This window comes from Lepisosteus platostomus, chromosome 1, assembly GCF_059453375.1.
Source record: "Lepisosteus platostomus isolate fLepPlt1 chromosome 1, fLepPlt1.hap1, whole genome shotgun sequence".
Taxonomy (NCBI): Eukaryota; Metazoa; Chordata; class Actinopteri; order Semionotiformes; family Lepisosteidae; genus Lepisosteus; species Lepisosteus platostomus.
In genome coordinates this window covers 32,166,753-32,184,581 of record NC_142611.1, presented here as the reverse complement: position 1 = coordinate 32,184,581, position 17,829 = coordinate 32,166,753, and the positions used below count along the sequence as shown (strand labels likewise).

At 35.8% G+C, this 17,829-nt stretch overlaps 1 protein-coding gene across 5 annotated transcripts in view; it reads left to right on the top strand.

Moving 5' to 3' along the window:
• The window catches only part of nwd2 (NACHT and WD repeat domain containing 2), a 211,979-nt gene that overhangs the window by 861 nt on the left and 193,289 nt on the right, over positions 1-17,829 (top strand). For 4 of the 5 annotated variants that reach the window (XM_088627888.1, XM_088627905.1, XM_088627881.1 and 1 more), the window contains exon 2: positions 616-789. In XM_088627888.1, coding sequence (XP_088484014.1) covers positions 639-789 — 151 coding nt within the window. In that variant the 5' untranslated portion in view covers positions 616-638. Of the gene's footprint in view, positions 523-615; positions 790-17,829 lie in introns of all 5 variants that reach the window. The other variant, XM_088627897.1, reaches the window with a different exon arrangement.

Here is a 17,829-nt window from a genome sequence, read left to right as displayed (position 1 = left end):
TCCTTAGTGCTTTCATTCATTTTAATTCATATTATTCTTGTTTATTTCTTTACTACGTTTATGAGATCTTTGATTTTATCTGAAATGACAACGCTCAGATTACCGTGAACAAGGTTTATATGAGAACAATTGTCTGCAAACGCCTATAGACACTGCGAGGCGTATCCGCTCTTATATTTTCCAGCCTGTTATTGCCAAGGGGGCGTTTGAGTAGATGCTGCTTGTTTTTTTTTTCTGATGTTTGGTAACCATTACCTCAGGATATATCTACACTAGAAAACGCGATTCAGAGACGTCGCGTACTTAACTGCATCTGCTTTCATCGAGATTTGAAACAGTCGTTGTCAGTCTTTGTCTGGATGGCATCAAATGTGCAGTCAATTTCGTTACGATTTTCTCCGATTAATTCAGTTTCACAGCCAAAGGGAGAATTTCGCTTTTTTTTTCCAACGAAGTATTAAGTATCAAGGCAATCCGATGCAAATACTCGCAAAACCGTGACTTTGAATTAACACATCGCTGGTAAGAAACTCATGGGGTGCTTTAACTGAAGCTTTTAAAATATACACAATCGACTGTTATTTCTGTAGACTATATACATTTCTGTATGTCTAGATTTGCACTGGAAATCGTCGCTCATGTGGCCAACAGGAGTGGGTAGCAGGTTGCCCTGTCCCCGGGACTCTGCACTCCGCAGAGCGGCCCTCGGTGGGAATGTCCTTGCTGTCTCTCCTCACCATATACCGACTGGCAGGAGTGTCCGAGTCTTCATCTGTGCCAACCCTGACGGTAAGACTACGAGCAGTAGATGATGTAGTTCGTTTGTAATTCATAAACCTTACTTATAGTTTCATCTTTCAGCATTGGAAGGTTCTTCAGAAGGTTCCCCATTTAATACAGAATTTAGTGCAGTTGTTAAATGTGAATTTTAAAATACAATTTGTCACAAATACAGTACATATTTAACATATTGTATTTCCTATGCTGCATCACCTCTTCACAAAACTAAAATTCAGTAATGTATATGCATTATGTTTTGAAGCAGAATCTTGAGAAAATGTTTCCTTATCAGTTGGAAATGAACCTCAGTTAATGTTATGAATACTATAATACACTAAAAAAACAATTTTTTGCATAGTATGCTGTAAATGCATTACTTAATTCTGCTTAATAGAGATGTTTGTTCTTTCATGCACAAACTGCAAAATGAGGTACAAACCAGTAAAGAAACTGATATAAGAAATTTTAGGATTATTTGAAACAAAGTGATTTAGAAGTTTGAATTATTTCCTTTTCATAAATGAATTAATGCCTTTCCCAAATCTAATTATCAGATGCATTTCTCATTAATTAGAGGAGAGTGTAAAGACATATTTGGAAAAATTAATGTCAATATGACTGTTATTTTTTATTTATGCATATGTAATAGTACTATTCATTTTGCTTAGAAAGGAAAAAAGACTGAAGCTGAATAATACCAATATCAGTACTCTGTTTTCCAACCCTAACACTTGATGTAAGACGTCTGCTCCCTGGAAAATATAGAACTTGTGCGTCTTAGCTGTAAAAAATAAACTTTTTCTCTTAGTGTACTGATTTTACATTAATTTTATAAATCATTCTAATGAATTGAAGCATAGTAATGATTTATGATGACAAACCTCCATTATGAGTCTGTTTTCTTGATTGATGCTTTCTTACAATAAATGTCAATGGTGATAAATCAACAACATTTAATGAAGTCTCTGAAACCTGGCTCCAGGAATCTTTTTAAAAACAAATATTACATTAAACTATCAAAAGCAAGTCCTGATAATAAATAAGTCTCAAATTACAAAAGTGAAATTTTACTAAAAACTGGAGAAGCACAAATAAGTTACACAGCATGGTGAAAATCAATATCTTTGATCCATTGGTAACTAAATGTACATTTGGCCTCTCATAGTAATTCTCATTAGAAATTAAATAGAAATGCCAACTGAAATCTTTTTCTCATTTAGACTTTCAAAAATGCAGTGTGACTAAACAGAGACTGCATTCCACATAGAAACAGATCTTCTGTCAAAATATAAAATATGACCCCAAGAGACATTGTGGTTGTGGGATTCCCCTGAACTAACATGTGCATAGACAAATCTAGGGTGAAAATTCCTCACAGATGCCTATAAATATAATGCGTATTAAGACTCCTTCAGGGATCCCATAGGGAAGAAGACAGAGCCTCTTCTACAGGGAAAACAAAAGGAATACCTAAGGACATCTATAGGGAGCTCACATAACTGTTTTGATTATTAAGTTTGTAGATGATGTTGCCTCAGCTGGACTTTCGAATGCTGATAAAAACAGTTACAGACAGCAGAAATATATATTTTTTTCTCAGGATAATTTACTGTTTTTAAACACAAGCGAACAAAGAAAATGACAATTGATTTTAGAAAGAAATGTTCTATGCTTATGATGCCTATAACTTTTGATGGAACCGAGTAAATTAATATACATAAATACCTTGGCACTATTATTGATTGTAAATTGACTTGGACTGCCAATACAGAAGCAAGGTACAGTATTTGAAGATGCAGCAAAGGAAGTTTAGGAGGTTTAGTGTAGAAAGCACAATGTTGACACTTTTTTTTATCAGAGTATTCTTACATTTTGTATTCAGAGCTGGAGAGGTTTCTTGTCCTTACAGGACAATAATAAGTTGAACAAAATGATCGGGTCCGGTGGCAAGATTGCTGGCACATTCTTGGACTCAATAACATGTCTGATGGAGAAACATTAATCTTACACATAAAATCTTAGATGATCCCTCTCATCCACTTTTTTTATGTTCTCTCATACCCCGTGTGAGGAGGTACTAGATCCCTTGTACAAAGGCTAAGAGAGAAGCTACTTCCTTTATACCTAAAAGTATTCACTTGTTGAACAATGAAAAAAATGAAAGTAGGGATCTTATTATGGCTATTCTTGTTTTTAGGATCTTTACAAGCTGTTTATTTAAATCGTGCAGTACTGAGTTCTAATTGAGCAATGTTGTTTAAATGTTTTTTTTGTAGTTTGATATTGTACTGTTGTATTGTTATATACTTTATATGTCTATGAGCTCTTGATGTGCAAGACAAATTCCCTTAGGGGCAATAAAGGTTAATTCACTCCGATACAAACTTAAGGGTATTTAAATACATAAATAATGCTCGATTTGTGGTCTGTTTGTATTGTTAATTGTATGTAGTTTACAGTAAAACTACTTAAAATGTAACAATTTAAAGGTTAAAGTATAAAGAAGTTGTAGATTTAGGATTTTTACATTTGGGATGTAAGATTTCCACAACACTACACCTTACAAAATCTTAGGAAGACACAAATCTGTAGTAGGCCATGCAGTCTCTTTTGATATAGACCACTAGAGGGCAGACTGCATCTAGAGCTCTGAATGACTCTAATGCAAATCTTGAACATGGTTCTCAGGAGCATTAGGACATTAAATGTGAATTGGAATAATGACACTACTAACCCTCAGCAGTGTGAATAAGAAACAACATTTAGATCATTTTCGGCAGATCCCACTTTGATTGAATTGAGAAATGTCCTAAATGTTATAAAACAAGTAAAATTAAACCCTTCTGTTATTGCCAAATACTTCTGTAATTTACTAGGAAAAAGCATTATCTTGTATGTAAACAGACCTGATTTGAAATGTATATCAGAGAATATATTTTTCCAGAGAATGAAGAATCTGCTATAAATACATATACATATGCAGCCATTCAAAACAAGCGGGTGATACCGCGTTATTATGCGGTGCGCATGTCATGGTGTAACTCAAGTTACCGTATAATACCGTATATTCTCGCATAATACCACATGGTACCGCAAGTAAAATAATAGTATCCGGAATTTCCGCAAGGTGGAGCTAATAAAGCTCAACCTCTCATGTTTGAGCTGTCGCCATCAAAGTCTTTACCGAAGACATTACGAATAGTATTAATAATGAATAACCTTTGACAAGCTGTAAACTCAAAGTATTGCCCTGGTCCACATTCTTTGTAACCATCTTTGTAAATGGAAAAAAAAAATATTTTAATATAGCGCCTTATTGTGCACGTTTTAGTATTGAATATTTATATGGAATTTTACCACTGAAGGGAAATTTTAGTAGCTGAGCATAAAAAGAATAGGAGCATAATGCGTGTGAAAGCCATAAACGATATTAATTTTGGAACATAAACATACAGTATTATGTAAACTATGGCTGGTCTCGGTACTTTAAAGAAAAAATACAGACCAGTATTCCATTTCTCCCTAAACATTTTAAGCATCAAAGTCTTTAACTAACATGTGAAATAACGTGTATAAAAAGTGGTAGTTTTAAGCTTTTCTGGGAATACGCTCGATACCGGAGTAAACAAGCATACTTTTAGAATTTGATTAATAGGGAATATAATATGTAATGGTGTATCTAAAGAACGATATAATTATATTCATGTACTGCAACACAAACAGTAGTACTGTATATGTACACTGTATGCATCAGTGAAAAACCGGAGGTTTAAAAAAAGAGAATTAGCTCACTGATAGTTTTCAGTGAGGTTTCGTGAAAAAGCTATAGGCAAAGTCATCTATACAAAAAAGTTGCATTTAATACCACTCGAAGCCGGCTGGCTGTGCCGAAAAATAGATAAAAACCGGTTTAACAGCTCTGTTGTTTTTATCCCGTAAAGTGCTTTGAGAAGCCACCTTTAAAGGCGCTATATAAAGGCATGTATGGCTGGTCTTGGCACTGTATTTCAAAGAAAAAATACACACCAGTATTCCATTTCTCCCTAAACATTTCTTACATGTCTTACATGTGGTTATTTCGGAAACGTTTTACATGTCCCTTGCTCCTTCTGACCATGTCACTGCGCATTTAAAAGCATACTTTTAGAATTTGATTAATAGGGAATATAATATAAAAATATAATGCTAAAAATAAGATACACTCTACAGACATTCACAACACCGACTGTCAGAAGATAGGACACATCTACTCAAACACCCGTTGAATGGAAAAGGGCACTTTAATATTAGTTTTAGTATTTCTTGCGTTGTACAGCTTTTCAGCTAAATATATTTAACACTTACTCTTGACATTGGAGGTGCCCGCCTGTGCGGTGACGTCACTGCATTTCCCTACGAATAGCTACTGAATAGGCAGTGAAAACATTTGTCTGTCTTTCCGTGGAGGGAAGGGGGACTGTCTTTGATTGGAAGGCATGCCTGTTCTACTCTGAGAATACCTGTTGTCTTTTCACTGATAAACTTGTGTTAACAAAAACCACAGTATGCTTAAGTGCTTAGGAGTTGTTAAACCGTTTTTTATTTATTTTGTGGCACAACCAGCCATTAATCCATTCCATTCCATATTAAGCCAATGTGAGCATTGCTATAACAAGCAAATTTGTCAAGAGTGAATTAAATCAGTTAGTCTAAAAATGTTTTTTTTTATATAATATATTGTATGTTAAAGGCACTAGAAATGTATGTGAATCTTGTATTTTAAGTAACTACTAACTACCAAGTGAGCCAAATAGCCGCCTCTTATTTACCACCTCTTATGTACTGTACATAAAAATTTAGAATAAAAGATACTGATGAACCACTGCAACGTGAGAATACAGAACAGCGTTCATCTTTCATTTATGCCATTATTCATTTCACAAGACTGAAATTATTTTTGCAAAAGTTGATAACACTGACAAATCATCTAGTTTCTCACAAAATTATTCAGACCTTTTTTTCACATTATGGTACTTTAAAGCTTGCAATCATTGCTTTAAAGTAGCAATTAATATTTGTACATACACAACTTACTCCACACATTCAAAGCAAAAAATAAAAAGATAGATGTAAATAGGTAGTTAACAGAAAAGAAAAAATAGGAAAGTCAAGATTACATAAGTATTCCAAGCCTTTTGCTTGTCAAAACTAATTTAATTCAGGTGCACAACAATACCGATTAGTTTAGTGGCTTCTGTCTGTAACAGTATTGGTTTACATGATTTCAGAATAAATGCACCCATCTCTGTAAGGTCCCTCAGTCAGGCAGTGAATATCATTGAAAGTTGGAAACACAGCTTTTGTTTTTTTATTTCATCTGCTAATGAAGCTTGCTTTATGTTTAAAAGTATGGTAATTAAAAACCATTAATACTTTCGTTGGAGTTTAAATAAAGTTGATGTTTTCTCTTTTGGCTAAACTTGACTATTTAGCCATGTGATATACAATAGATTGTCTTTAAATAACCTTATGTTTATTAATCTTCCTTGTTATACACAGTGAGAATGATGATGTAATGATAATTAATTTAATCACAGAGTGCTCATAAATTGTGCTAGGAAGAACAGATAGGTGTTCTGAAAGGTCACAAATAAATGGGTTTTCGATGGACAAAATGATAGATTAACATACTGTAGAGGAAAACAGTATACAGATACAGCCATCCAAAGTGCGCGGTACAGACACGTACCGGAGGTAATTGGCTATGGCATCGCGCATCGTGACGCGGGGTACATGATTGGTTGACTCGTGGTCCGTTGGTCGGGCGTAGAAAGATTTACAGTAAATGTCTTTACTGTTCCCGTTTTAGCATTGAATATTCAAGTTCAAGTTTATTGTCATTACACTCATATACATGGTATATGGTATAACGAAATGCTATTTAGCTAACTCTCGGACATAAGTAGTACAAAGAGAAAAAAAAACCAACAACAACAACAACAATACAATTGTGTAGCAAAAGAAAGACAAAGACAACAGGCAGTGTGCAAAAAACAACAACAGATGATGTGCAAAAAAAACAACAACGGGCAATGTGCAAAAAACAACAACAGCCAATGTGCAAAACAACAAAAAGTTAACAGGTTATGTGCAAAAATATGCATCAACAGAATAAAATAAAGGGATAGAAATTATGGGGAGTGAGGTTTTGACATGTATGGTAGAGGTAGATTTTCAATGTGTGTTTGGGTTTTTGGTAAGAAAGAAAGAAAGGAAGAAGGCACTGTGAGCTTCAGATCATAGGTGAGAGGTGAGGTGAGAGTGAGAGAGGCTGGGAATTTAACAGTTTGATAGTGCGGGGCTAAAACTGTCTCTGAGTCTGGTAGTCTGGGCCCGAATGCTCCGGTACCGTTTTCCAGATGGTAGCAGATCATAAAGTCTGTAGCTGGGGTGTGTGGGGTCTTTGATTATGCTTAGAGCTTTCCTCAAGCACCGTCTGTCATAAATGTCCTGGATAGATGGGAGGGTAACCCCAGTGTTGGACTGGGCAGTTTTCACCACCTGCTGTAGGGCTTTGTGGTCAGCAGCACTGCAGTTGCCATACCACACTGTGATGCAGCCTGTCAGTGTGCTTTCTGTAGTGCATCTGTAAAAGGTAGTGAGGATCTGGGGACATATCTTGGCTTTCATATGGAATTTGGAATTCATACGGAATTTTACCACTGAAGGGAAATCTTAGTAGCTGAGCATAAAAAGAATAGGAGCATACTGTAACGCGTGTGAAGGCCATAAACGATATTAATTTTGGAACATAAACATACAGTATATGGCTGGTCTCGGTACTTTAAATAAAAAATACACACCAGTATTCCATTTCTCCCTAAACATTTTAAGCTTCGAAGTCTTTAAGTAATGTGATACCGTAGTCAACAAGCATACTTTTAGAATTGGATTAAAAGGGAATATAATATGGAATCGCGTATCTAAAGAAATTAATAACGATATAATTATATTCATGTACCGCAACACAAGAATAGTACACGCTGTACATTGTCTATTGATACTGTTTCTGTAGTGCTTTTTCAGCACCCTGCATGCGAGCTCGCCAGTGGCGCTGTGTGTTAGGTTCCTGACTCCTGGGTCACATGGTGAGTGTTTGAATCCAGCTGAAGCCATGACTTTTTTTTTAACAAACATTTCTTTGAAAAAATAAAACGTTTCCCTGGGTCAGAGATTAAATAAAACCTCACTCGCACCAAACAAATTTATATTTCTAAATATCACAACATGATCAAATTTAAGTCATCTTAATAACAATGAATAGTCACCTATGCGTTACAATATAAACATTTATATTTATTTAAATCGCGTTTTGATTTAAATCGCAAACGCGGGTTTAAATGTGTTTTTTGATTCACAGACAAATGCAACATAAATTGATATCTTTGTCTTCTAAGTATCTTAATAAACTTTCAGCATAGCTTTCTCCCCATTTAGATTTATTTTTCTTGGGATCTTGGGATCAAACGTGGAAAGATTAGATTGTAATCGTTTTTATTTTTTAAATACATTTTAGAAAAGTGTAATCTATACTAAAAAGCTGTACACCACCTGCTATAAAGATACGTATTGTAATACTTTCGGGTTCGGATAGGACAGACACAAGAACTCAGACTTGTGGAGTTAAAGCAAGTTAAAGCCTTGATTTTATATATCACCTTTAAAAGTGGCATCTCAAAGCAAAGTAAATACCCAACACTGATTGTACCCAACTGTCATGCTAATAAAGCACCTTGAATTGAATTGAGAGAGAAAGAGAGAGGGGGAGGGCGAGGGCGAGCGAGCGAGAGAGCACAGCCAGGACAGACAGGCAAATAAGATACACTCCACAGATATTCACAACAGCGACATATCATAAAACGTTTGCACATATAGTTAAATTATTATTTGTTTTTCAGGAAGTTAAAAAAACACTTGAATTACTTATCCAGTCTCTCGAAATAAAATTATTTTTCAAGCAATGCAACTAACGTCTGGCAATGTGTTTTTTTTAATCCAACATTGACAGCCACATCTTAAATCTTGTCAGTCAGCTCTTTTTTTCTCTATTTGAATTGTGGCGATTCAAACAACCTGGGATAACAAGTGGTCTCAAAGTCACCGAGCTCACAGAGCTTCAACAACAGATGACAATTCCCTTAGTCCTTCCTTAGTCTTCCTGAAATTGTCAGATAATGAGTGAATAAAAGCATTTTATTTAAAACGTAATAAATATTTTTTTAATCGCGTATCTAAGGAAATAGCGGTATAACCTTGTTCATGCACAAACAGTGGCATGTTACATTATTAATTTGGGTGTCTCCTCTTGCCAGAAAGCTCTAAATTGCATTTTGAGTGCGGTTTTTGACTTTTTTTAAATTGCAACCCATAAATAAAGCTGATACTGTTTAGACTTTTAATTATTTTAAACTGTATTACAGCAGCACAATGCACAATGCAACGTAAATTGCTAAAATGCACTTGGAATCTGTCCAAGCCCTACTTTGTCAGGCATTTTCTTTTACTGTAACGGACATAAAAACTCCCTTGCTTTTAACAGAGTGTTTCATCATTTCTAACTACGAAACTTATTTAAACTGCGACACTTATCATTCAACCAGAGCTCGAAATATCACAAGGATCCTCAAGAGCACAGCAAAGACTGTATTAAAAGTATACTAGTGACAAACTAGTATACTTTAGATCTTTTTTTCTGAACTGGGGAAAATCTGATCATGTTTCTCTATAACAATAATAAAAAACATTATTTTACATATCACCTTTATGTGATATCACCTTAAGGACAGCACATACAAGGGTTAATTGCACAATGGACCTCGCAAAGAAATTTAAAATAGTCTTCTTTAGGTGTGAGGGCAGGAGTGGATCGCAGAAGGCATAATCGGCAAATTAGGAAAACAAAGAACAGGACAGGCGAGACGTTTATCCAGAGAGCGAGTGATCAGAAAAAGGAACAGCTGTTACGCCCAGGTTTTACGCTCTCTCTCTGAATGAATAAAAGCATTTTATTTAGTTTGTCTGGGTATTTACTTTGTAATCTGTGGTTTACATCTGCTGTATTGCTTTGAGATGCCACTTTTAAAGGTGATAGGTAAAATGAAGTTTTTTATTATTGTTATAGAGAAACATGATCAGATTTTCCCTGGTTTCCCTGGAAAAAAGACGATTAAAATCTGTAATCTTTCCACTTGTATGTCATCTGAAAATACAAGAAGTTTCTGCTTTGTGTAAGGATGGTATCAAAAAGTAATCTAATCTAAGTGGTGAGAAAGCTGTGCTCCTCAAAGCGCTTTACAGGATAAAAACAATAACAACAATAGTGTTAGGCTGGGCAAACGATTTTTTTATAGAAATACAAAATGAGATATAATGATGTGTTCCGGCTTAGACACTAATGAGTACAACCCCCCTCTCTGCGGGAGTGCTGGCTGTGACGAATTAAACCGGTTTCACAGGTATTTTCAAAGAAGAAGGGGGCAAGCTTTCCATCGAAAGACACCTCCCCCCCTCCAAAAGTACAGTACTTACTAGTTAAGAAAACTAGGCTCCTCAATGAAATCGCTTTAACATGCTAATGCGTTGGTGTAACAGTCCGGGCGTGGCAAGCTTCTAATGTCAACTCGACTACGGCGAAAGGAACCCTTCTTTCATTGGAAGACAATGAACATATTCTAGTCCTAAATGAATTAATAGCAAACATGGTTTACATAAAAGACATTTTTCCAAGAAAGTTTAGCCTTTGTCACTAATGAAACCACTAAATAAAGACATATAGAAATCTTAAGATTTTTAACATATATGACTTTGCTAAAATTTATTTAAAAATAAAATGATTACAAACGGCAGGGGAGAGAGAGAACAGGGGAGGGATGTTGGTTTTGCATAAGGGGCGGGGCTATGGAAATGAGGTCTATTTGGGAATGTGGAGTTACATGTTCTGGCTGTTTGTGAATTATCGTTGTTGAGTATAGAGTGTTGAGGTATTGATTTTGTGTAATGCTTTATGTTGAAAATTGAGCTCAATTTTCGTTTATGATAAAGAGGATAAACTGGGATTGGAGGAGGGTTTGGTTTTGCATAAGGGGCGGGATTATGATAATTGGATGAATTTGAGAGAGTTTTTGGTTTGTATTACGAATAATCCGTACAAGGTATTGAGATTTGTTGTTGTTTTGTTGAGATTTAACTCCGCAAGTCTGAGTTCTTGTGTCCGTCCTATCCAAGCCCGAAATGGGTGGGGTATTTCGCGGTATATCCCGGTGGGCGTGTCGCGGTATCACGCAGGATCACGGGGTTAATCGCGTCATTTGACGTCATGCCAGAAAGTATCCGGCATCACCTTGTAAAACCGCCAGGAAGAGCCAATAAAGCTTAACCTCTCATGTACAGCATTTGAGCTTTTAAATTTAAACTGTGTATTACAGCATGTTACTCATCAGTCATTAAAAAGTTGGTATATTTTATGAAAGCAAGATTGCTCAGTTGGACAAAAGTACACAACCTACTTTTATCAGAAATATTTATGCATCAAAGCCTTTACCGAAGATATTACTAATAGTATTAATAATGAATGACTTTGGACAAGCTGTATACTCAAAGTATAATTTCTTTAGCACATTTGTACAAGCACTTGGAATCTGTCCAAGCCCTACTTTGTCAGGCATTTTCTTTTACTTCAACGGACATAAAAACTCCCTTGCTTTTAACAGGGCGTTTCATAATTTCTAACTATGAAAACTAATTAAAATGTGACACTTATCATTCAACTAGAGCTCAAAATATCACAAGGATTCTCAAGAGCACAGCAAAGACTGTATTAAAAGATACTTATATCAGATACATGAGAATCCAGGCTTTTTTATCAACGCTTTCTTTTCTGTATACCAGATATTATGGAACCACTTCAGAAGGGTGTCAGCCAGTCAGATTCCAGGAATCGGTACTTTAAAGAAAAAATACACACCGATATTCCATTTCTCCCTAAACATTTTAAGCATCGAAGTCTTTAACTAATATGTGAAATAGCGTGTAAAAAAGTGGTAGTTTTAAGCTTTTCTGCTAATACAATATGGAATCGCGTATCTAAAGAAATTAATAACGATTTGATTATTTGTGTACTGCGACAGGGCTGTGTAGGGCTGTTTCGCCTCTCTCTTCATGCGACTTCCCTTGGAGCCCACTGGTCTACGTACCTGATTACCAACTCACGGGTTGTGTGTTCAAATCCAGCTGGCGCTGTGACTTTTCTTTTAACAAACATTTCTTCGAAAAAATAGAATAGCAATATTATGGACAATCAATTGACTTTTTTAGGCTGGGGAAACGATTTTTAAAATTTTTAAAAAATAAATAAAAAATGAGATATAATGATGTGTTCCTGCTTAACTTAGACATTGCACGACTTTAAAACATATAAAAACAGGTTTCGAGAGTTAAAAACCACTTTTTATGCGCGAAAAATGGGTGATTTTTCTTCCTCGTGATCAGCTCAGAATCTTTGTGTACGCTGTAAGGTTTTTACTTCTTAATTAAACGTTTAAAATACACGAATTTCATAAAGACAACACACGTTTCAAAGAGAAAAAATCCCATTCTTTTCTCTTCCTGGTGTGTGAAACTGATCAGCAGGTCTTTTTTTCCCAATCAGAGGCTCTGAAAATAGCGTACCGCCCACTGTGGTCCGTCAGAGAGGGGCGCGGCACCGAGAGAGGGAGGAGGCGCGGAGCTCAGCAGTACAGAACGAAGGTTATTCTGCCTGGAGCGCTTATGGCAGCGATCGCGTCTGCATTTATAACTTAGTTTTTAAAATTAATCAAGCAATATGAACCATCTCTTTTTACTTTTAAGTCACTTAATTATCATTAAGCACAGCTTTCTCGCCACTTAGACTACTTTTTGATACCATCCTTAGACAAAGCAGAAACTTCTTGTTCTGTCTAATGACATTACAAGTGGAAAGATTACAGATTTTAATCGTCTTTAATTTTGTTACGTTATACATTTTAGAAACGTTTCATCCATACAAACACCACGAAACTATTCTCGATTGTATTTCTGAATGGTATGTTACACTTAGTTCACTGTTTTAAATACATCTAATTAAGAAAGTTAGGTGTTAGCATAAACTATTAGCAATCAATATTAAATTTAGCACTGTAATAATTTGTTGCACTTTCCCCCGCATCTTGTAAAAATATATTTTCATTGTTCAAATATACATTAAATCTGACTATCATATAATAAGTTAAATACAAAACCAAAGAAAAAATAGGGTTAAATATAATTCAAAATATTTTGCTAACAATGTTAACTGTTTATAAATAATAAATTGTATTAACTAAAGAGTAGGATGGCACAGTTGTTAGTATGCTTTTTGTTTTGTTTCTTTTTCATAAACACAACAGTAGTACCTGATGTCTCAGTGGCTTTCAAAATTAAATTTTGCATGCAAACCTGTGAACTAGAAAGATAACTAAGATATCCATCCATTTATAATGGTGGCAAAGTGGTTAGCATTGCTATCTTGGAGCACTGGGGTCCTAGGTTCAATTCCTGCCATCCTGTGTGTGTGGGGTTTGCATGTTCTCTCTGGGTTACATGGTTTTTCTCCATATGTGTGATATGACTCCCTCTCGCACTCCAAAACATACTGGTAAGTTAATTGGTTTATGGGAAAACTGGCCCTGGTGTGTGTGTGTGTTTGTGTCTGTCTGTCCTGTGATGGACTGGCGCTATGTCCAGGGTGTATTCTGCCTTGTGTCCGTTGCTTACTGGGATAGGCTCCAAATCCTCTGTACTGGATAAAGAGATTAGAAATGGATGGAAGTAAAGGCACTGTGTGGATTGAACTATACACAGTGTTAGAAACCCACTATGAAATGGCAGCATCTCACTGAGAATAAAATATTTTATAGTGCTGGCTTAAGGAAACAGCCTTTCCACCTCTCTTGCACATCAGTATCCATACCTAGTTATTTAAACAAATTGCCTCTAATTATAAACATTTTAATATGCTAGCTCTGTGGATCTGCATCAGCTATGTTTGCCCATTCCTTCAATTCATGTGCATCCAACACACAGTTCAATGCTAGCAACTACACAAAATCTAAAATACAATCCTCATTTCAGTATCTATGTAAACATACAGTCTGTTAACTTCATCATCTTCATCAAAAGTATGCCTAACCCCATTAGGAAGTGTTCTTGTTATCAGTGTATTCCTCAGCTATCCCAAAATTATCTTCTTACCAACATCTCTAGTTTTTTATCCTGCAATAACTCAGCCAACACTTAAATCTCCAAAAGCTGCTTGTGTTCATTTCTTTAAATCACAAATATCATGTGTAAATACTGTCCATGTAATACTCTGCATTGTGGAATAATAGTTTATTTTAAAGGGAACTAGAGAAACTAAGAACTAGAGAAATCAAGAAAGGCTTTTTTTTCTAGAATTAATAAATGCACATCCTGTTCACTGGGGAAATTAAATCCACACTGAGCAATCTTCAATATGTTCAGAATATGACAGCGAGAATCCTATCAGGGATGCATTACACCTGTTTTCAAGTCCTTGCATTGGTTACCTATCAGGTTTCGAGTCAACTTCAAAATCCTCATCCTCATTCAGTACCTACAGTATATGGCTTATTATCTGTCTACTCCCCACCTTTGTCCGTCAGACTCTAGTCTTCTAGCTGTCCTCAAGAACATCTACATTCTGTGGGTGACAGGGTCTTCTCTAGCTGCACCCCAGAGCTCTCAATTTGTATTCCCAGTGATATCAGTCACGTACCCTGAGTGCATTTAAATCTAACCTCAGAACCTTTCTTTTCAGAAGACTTAGTGTCTGTATCTGCTTCATTTTCTAATTTTGGTAGCACCTCTTAACTGCTTGTCTTTCTTATATGTATTTACTTTGTAATCTGTGGTCCTTTTATCTGTTTTTATATCTTCTGTATTGCTTTGAGATGCCACTTTTAAAGGTGATATATAAAATAAAGTTATTTATTATTGTTATAGAGAAACATGATCAGTTTTCCCTGGTTCAGATAAAAAGATCTAAAGCATACTAGTTTGTCACTCTTCTCATTCCCTTTGCTAAATAACTTTTCATACTAATCTGATCAATCTAACTGCCTGTTTTCTGTGCTTTCTCTATCCTGCTAGATTTGCAATTATTCTGAAAATTTTCTTCTTGAAATAACTCATTTCTAAATACCTTTTTTCACTGTTAACATCTTGCAGCAACTCTGCGACAAAATATACACTTAGCACAGTTCATCCTGCTACCAACATTGAATAAAAAAATCTTAAGATTTCTATATTTATGTCTTTATTTAGTGGTTTCATTAGTGACAAAGGCTAAACTTTCTTGGAAAAATGTCTTTTATGTGTTGCGGAAAAAACTGACTTGCTTTAACAAAGTATGTTTACAAATCCTTTCACCTGGCAATCTACCTGAATGCCCAACTATCTGAGAAGCCCTCCATGAAACCATGGTTGCTATTAATTCATTTAGGGCTTATTGACAGAATTGCTGTTTTTTATGCATGCTAATTTTCTGATTCCTCACTCTGTTTCATGTTTATAGATAAGACTTTATTGATCGTGAAGGGAAATTGATGTACATGATGAACATGTTTGCATGTTCTTTTGTAACATACACCTTTTTGTGATTTTTTTGTACATCTAAGCAAGTGTTCCTGCATCCCTCTTCTGCACTATAGTCATGGCTTTTTTTCTGTTTGCTTATTTCAAAGCAACACCCGCTCCATTTCTAAAACTTTTTACTCATGTGCATTTTTGTATTTTTTACACCTCTAGCACTTTAACATCCTGAATTTTCATTTGCCTTAATTTGTAGAATGAACTTGAGTTTTAGCCTAAAAAAGTTTTCATTATCTTTTGTTTCTTGTCCTACAACTGTTATTATTGATCACCGAATTATTGTTCTTGACATGACTTCATTCAGCCTTTCCTGAACGTCTATGACAGGCAGAGAGAGTGCTGTTTCTGGTGCGATCTTTTGCAGCTGACATTTCACTGTTTTAAACGAACAAGAAATTAGATTGCTCATAGATCACTTATCCTATATAAACACAGCGTAATTGCCCTCCGAAAATCCTCTTTTACTTGTTCGTTTTAGAGACCTTGATCGAAACTGATTTTAGATGTCAGAAAGGATTAATTTTCTCTGTATTTCCTACATTGCTTTGTCGAGATTTTAACTTTATATCTAACTTTATATCTAGGCTCAGATTTCAACTATAAATCGTACAGTAATTAAAAGCAGTAAATACTGATGTTTTGCGCCCTCTTACCACAAAAATATATATGTTTTGTAGCTGGGATGAACTTTATTTCGTACGCGTAGCTACTGCGATTCGGACACGGACGGTTAAACATGGCGGCAAATCAGACACCCGGGGGGCCGTCTTCTCGCCTCCATAACTAAAATGCCAAATAGGAGTGGCTTAAGCGACATACACAGTCGTGTAACTGACAGTTTGAGGTAGCCTATCGTGTAAATTTCGCTTTGTTGCTGATAGGTTAAGCTTTCGAAACTCTGCCCCAAAGTCATGTGACTGATTTTTCGCCCTGTTTCGTTGGTTAAATGCAATGATCACAAGCACCACCATGGTTACTGGGATGTGTAGTTTTTAATTCTGTTTGAATTATAACTGTACGTACTGTCTTCATATTTGGCCAGGGCTTTAAAGAGAAGGCGCGCCAAAAAATTTCGGTGCCGTCGTCTACGCTTTAAAGGTACCCCCGTGCTGGAAGAATTTGACCTCGGAACGTTTGCCCAGCGTACTTTTATATTTCAAAATATCACAACATGATCAAATCTAAGTCATTTTTGATAACAATGAATAGTCACCTTCTTCCCTTCTGACAACGGTCCCTGCTTCTGCTTCCTGCTTCTATTGTGTGTGTGTGGGGGGGGGGGATCCCTTCAGATCTCCCTTCAGATTTAAAAGGTTATTAATCATATCTTCGGTGTCGCATCTTACCAGTGCAGCTGATCTTTTGCTGTCTGGGTGGGTCAACTATCACAAAGCTTTAGAGAACCTAACATTTCTATTATCAACAAATTGTAAATTTGTAATAGAGTAAATTTTTATAGAGAAATGGAGGCTGGACAGTATGCGTTACAATATAAACATTTATATTGATTTAAATCAAGTTTTGATTTAAATCGCAAACGCGTGTTTAATTATATGTTTTTTTAATCATAATCAGACAAATGCAACATAAATTGATACAGTATCTTTGTCTTCTAAGTATCTTAATAAACTTTCAGCATAGCTTTCTCCCCATTTAGATTAATTTTTCTTGGGATTTTGGGATCAAACGTGGAAGGATTAGATTGTAATCGTTTTTATTTTTCAAATACGTTTTAGAAAAGTGTAATCTATACCTGCCCAGACTGTACGCCCGCTTCACTGTGGGACAGCCGCACTGGTCTGCGGCCTTCCTAAACCCCGCCCTGACCACTTTCACTCCTGTCCTGCTCTTCCCCGCGCACCCCAGCTGTGCGCTCTTCGGACTCTGCCCGGGGTGAATGTATATTTAGATATTTACACCCGGCGCGGCACCGAGGGAGCGTCTGCATTTATAACTTAGTTTTTAAAATTAGTCAAGCAAAATGAAGCATCTCCTTTTACTTTTAAGTCCCTTAAATACATTGAGCACAGCTTTCTCACCACTTAGATTACTTTTTGATACCATCCTTACACAAAGCAGAAACTTCTTGTATTTTCCGATGACATACAGTACAAGTGGAAAGATTACAGATTTCAATCGTCTTTAATTTTGTTACGTTATACGTTTTAGGAACGTTTCATCTATACAAACACCACAAAACTATTCTCGATTGTATTTCTGAATGTTATGTTACACCTACAGTAGTTCACTGCTTTAAATACATCGAATTAAGAAAGTTAGGTGTAGCACTTTAGATCTTTTTTTCCGAACCAGGGAAAATCTGATCATGTTTCTCTAAAACAA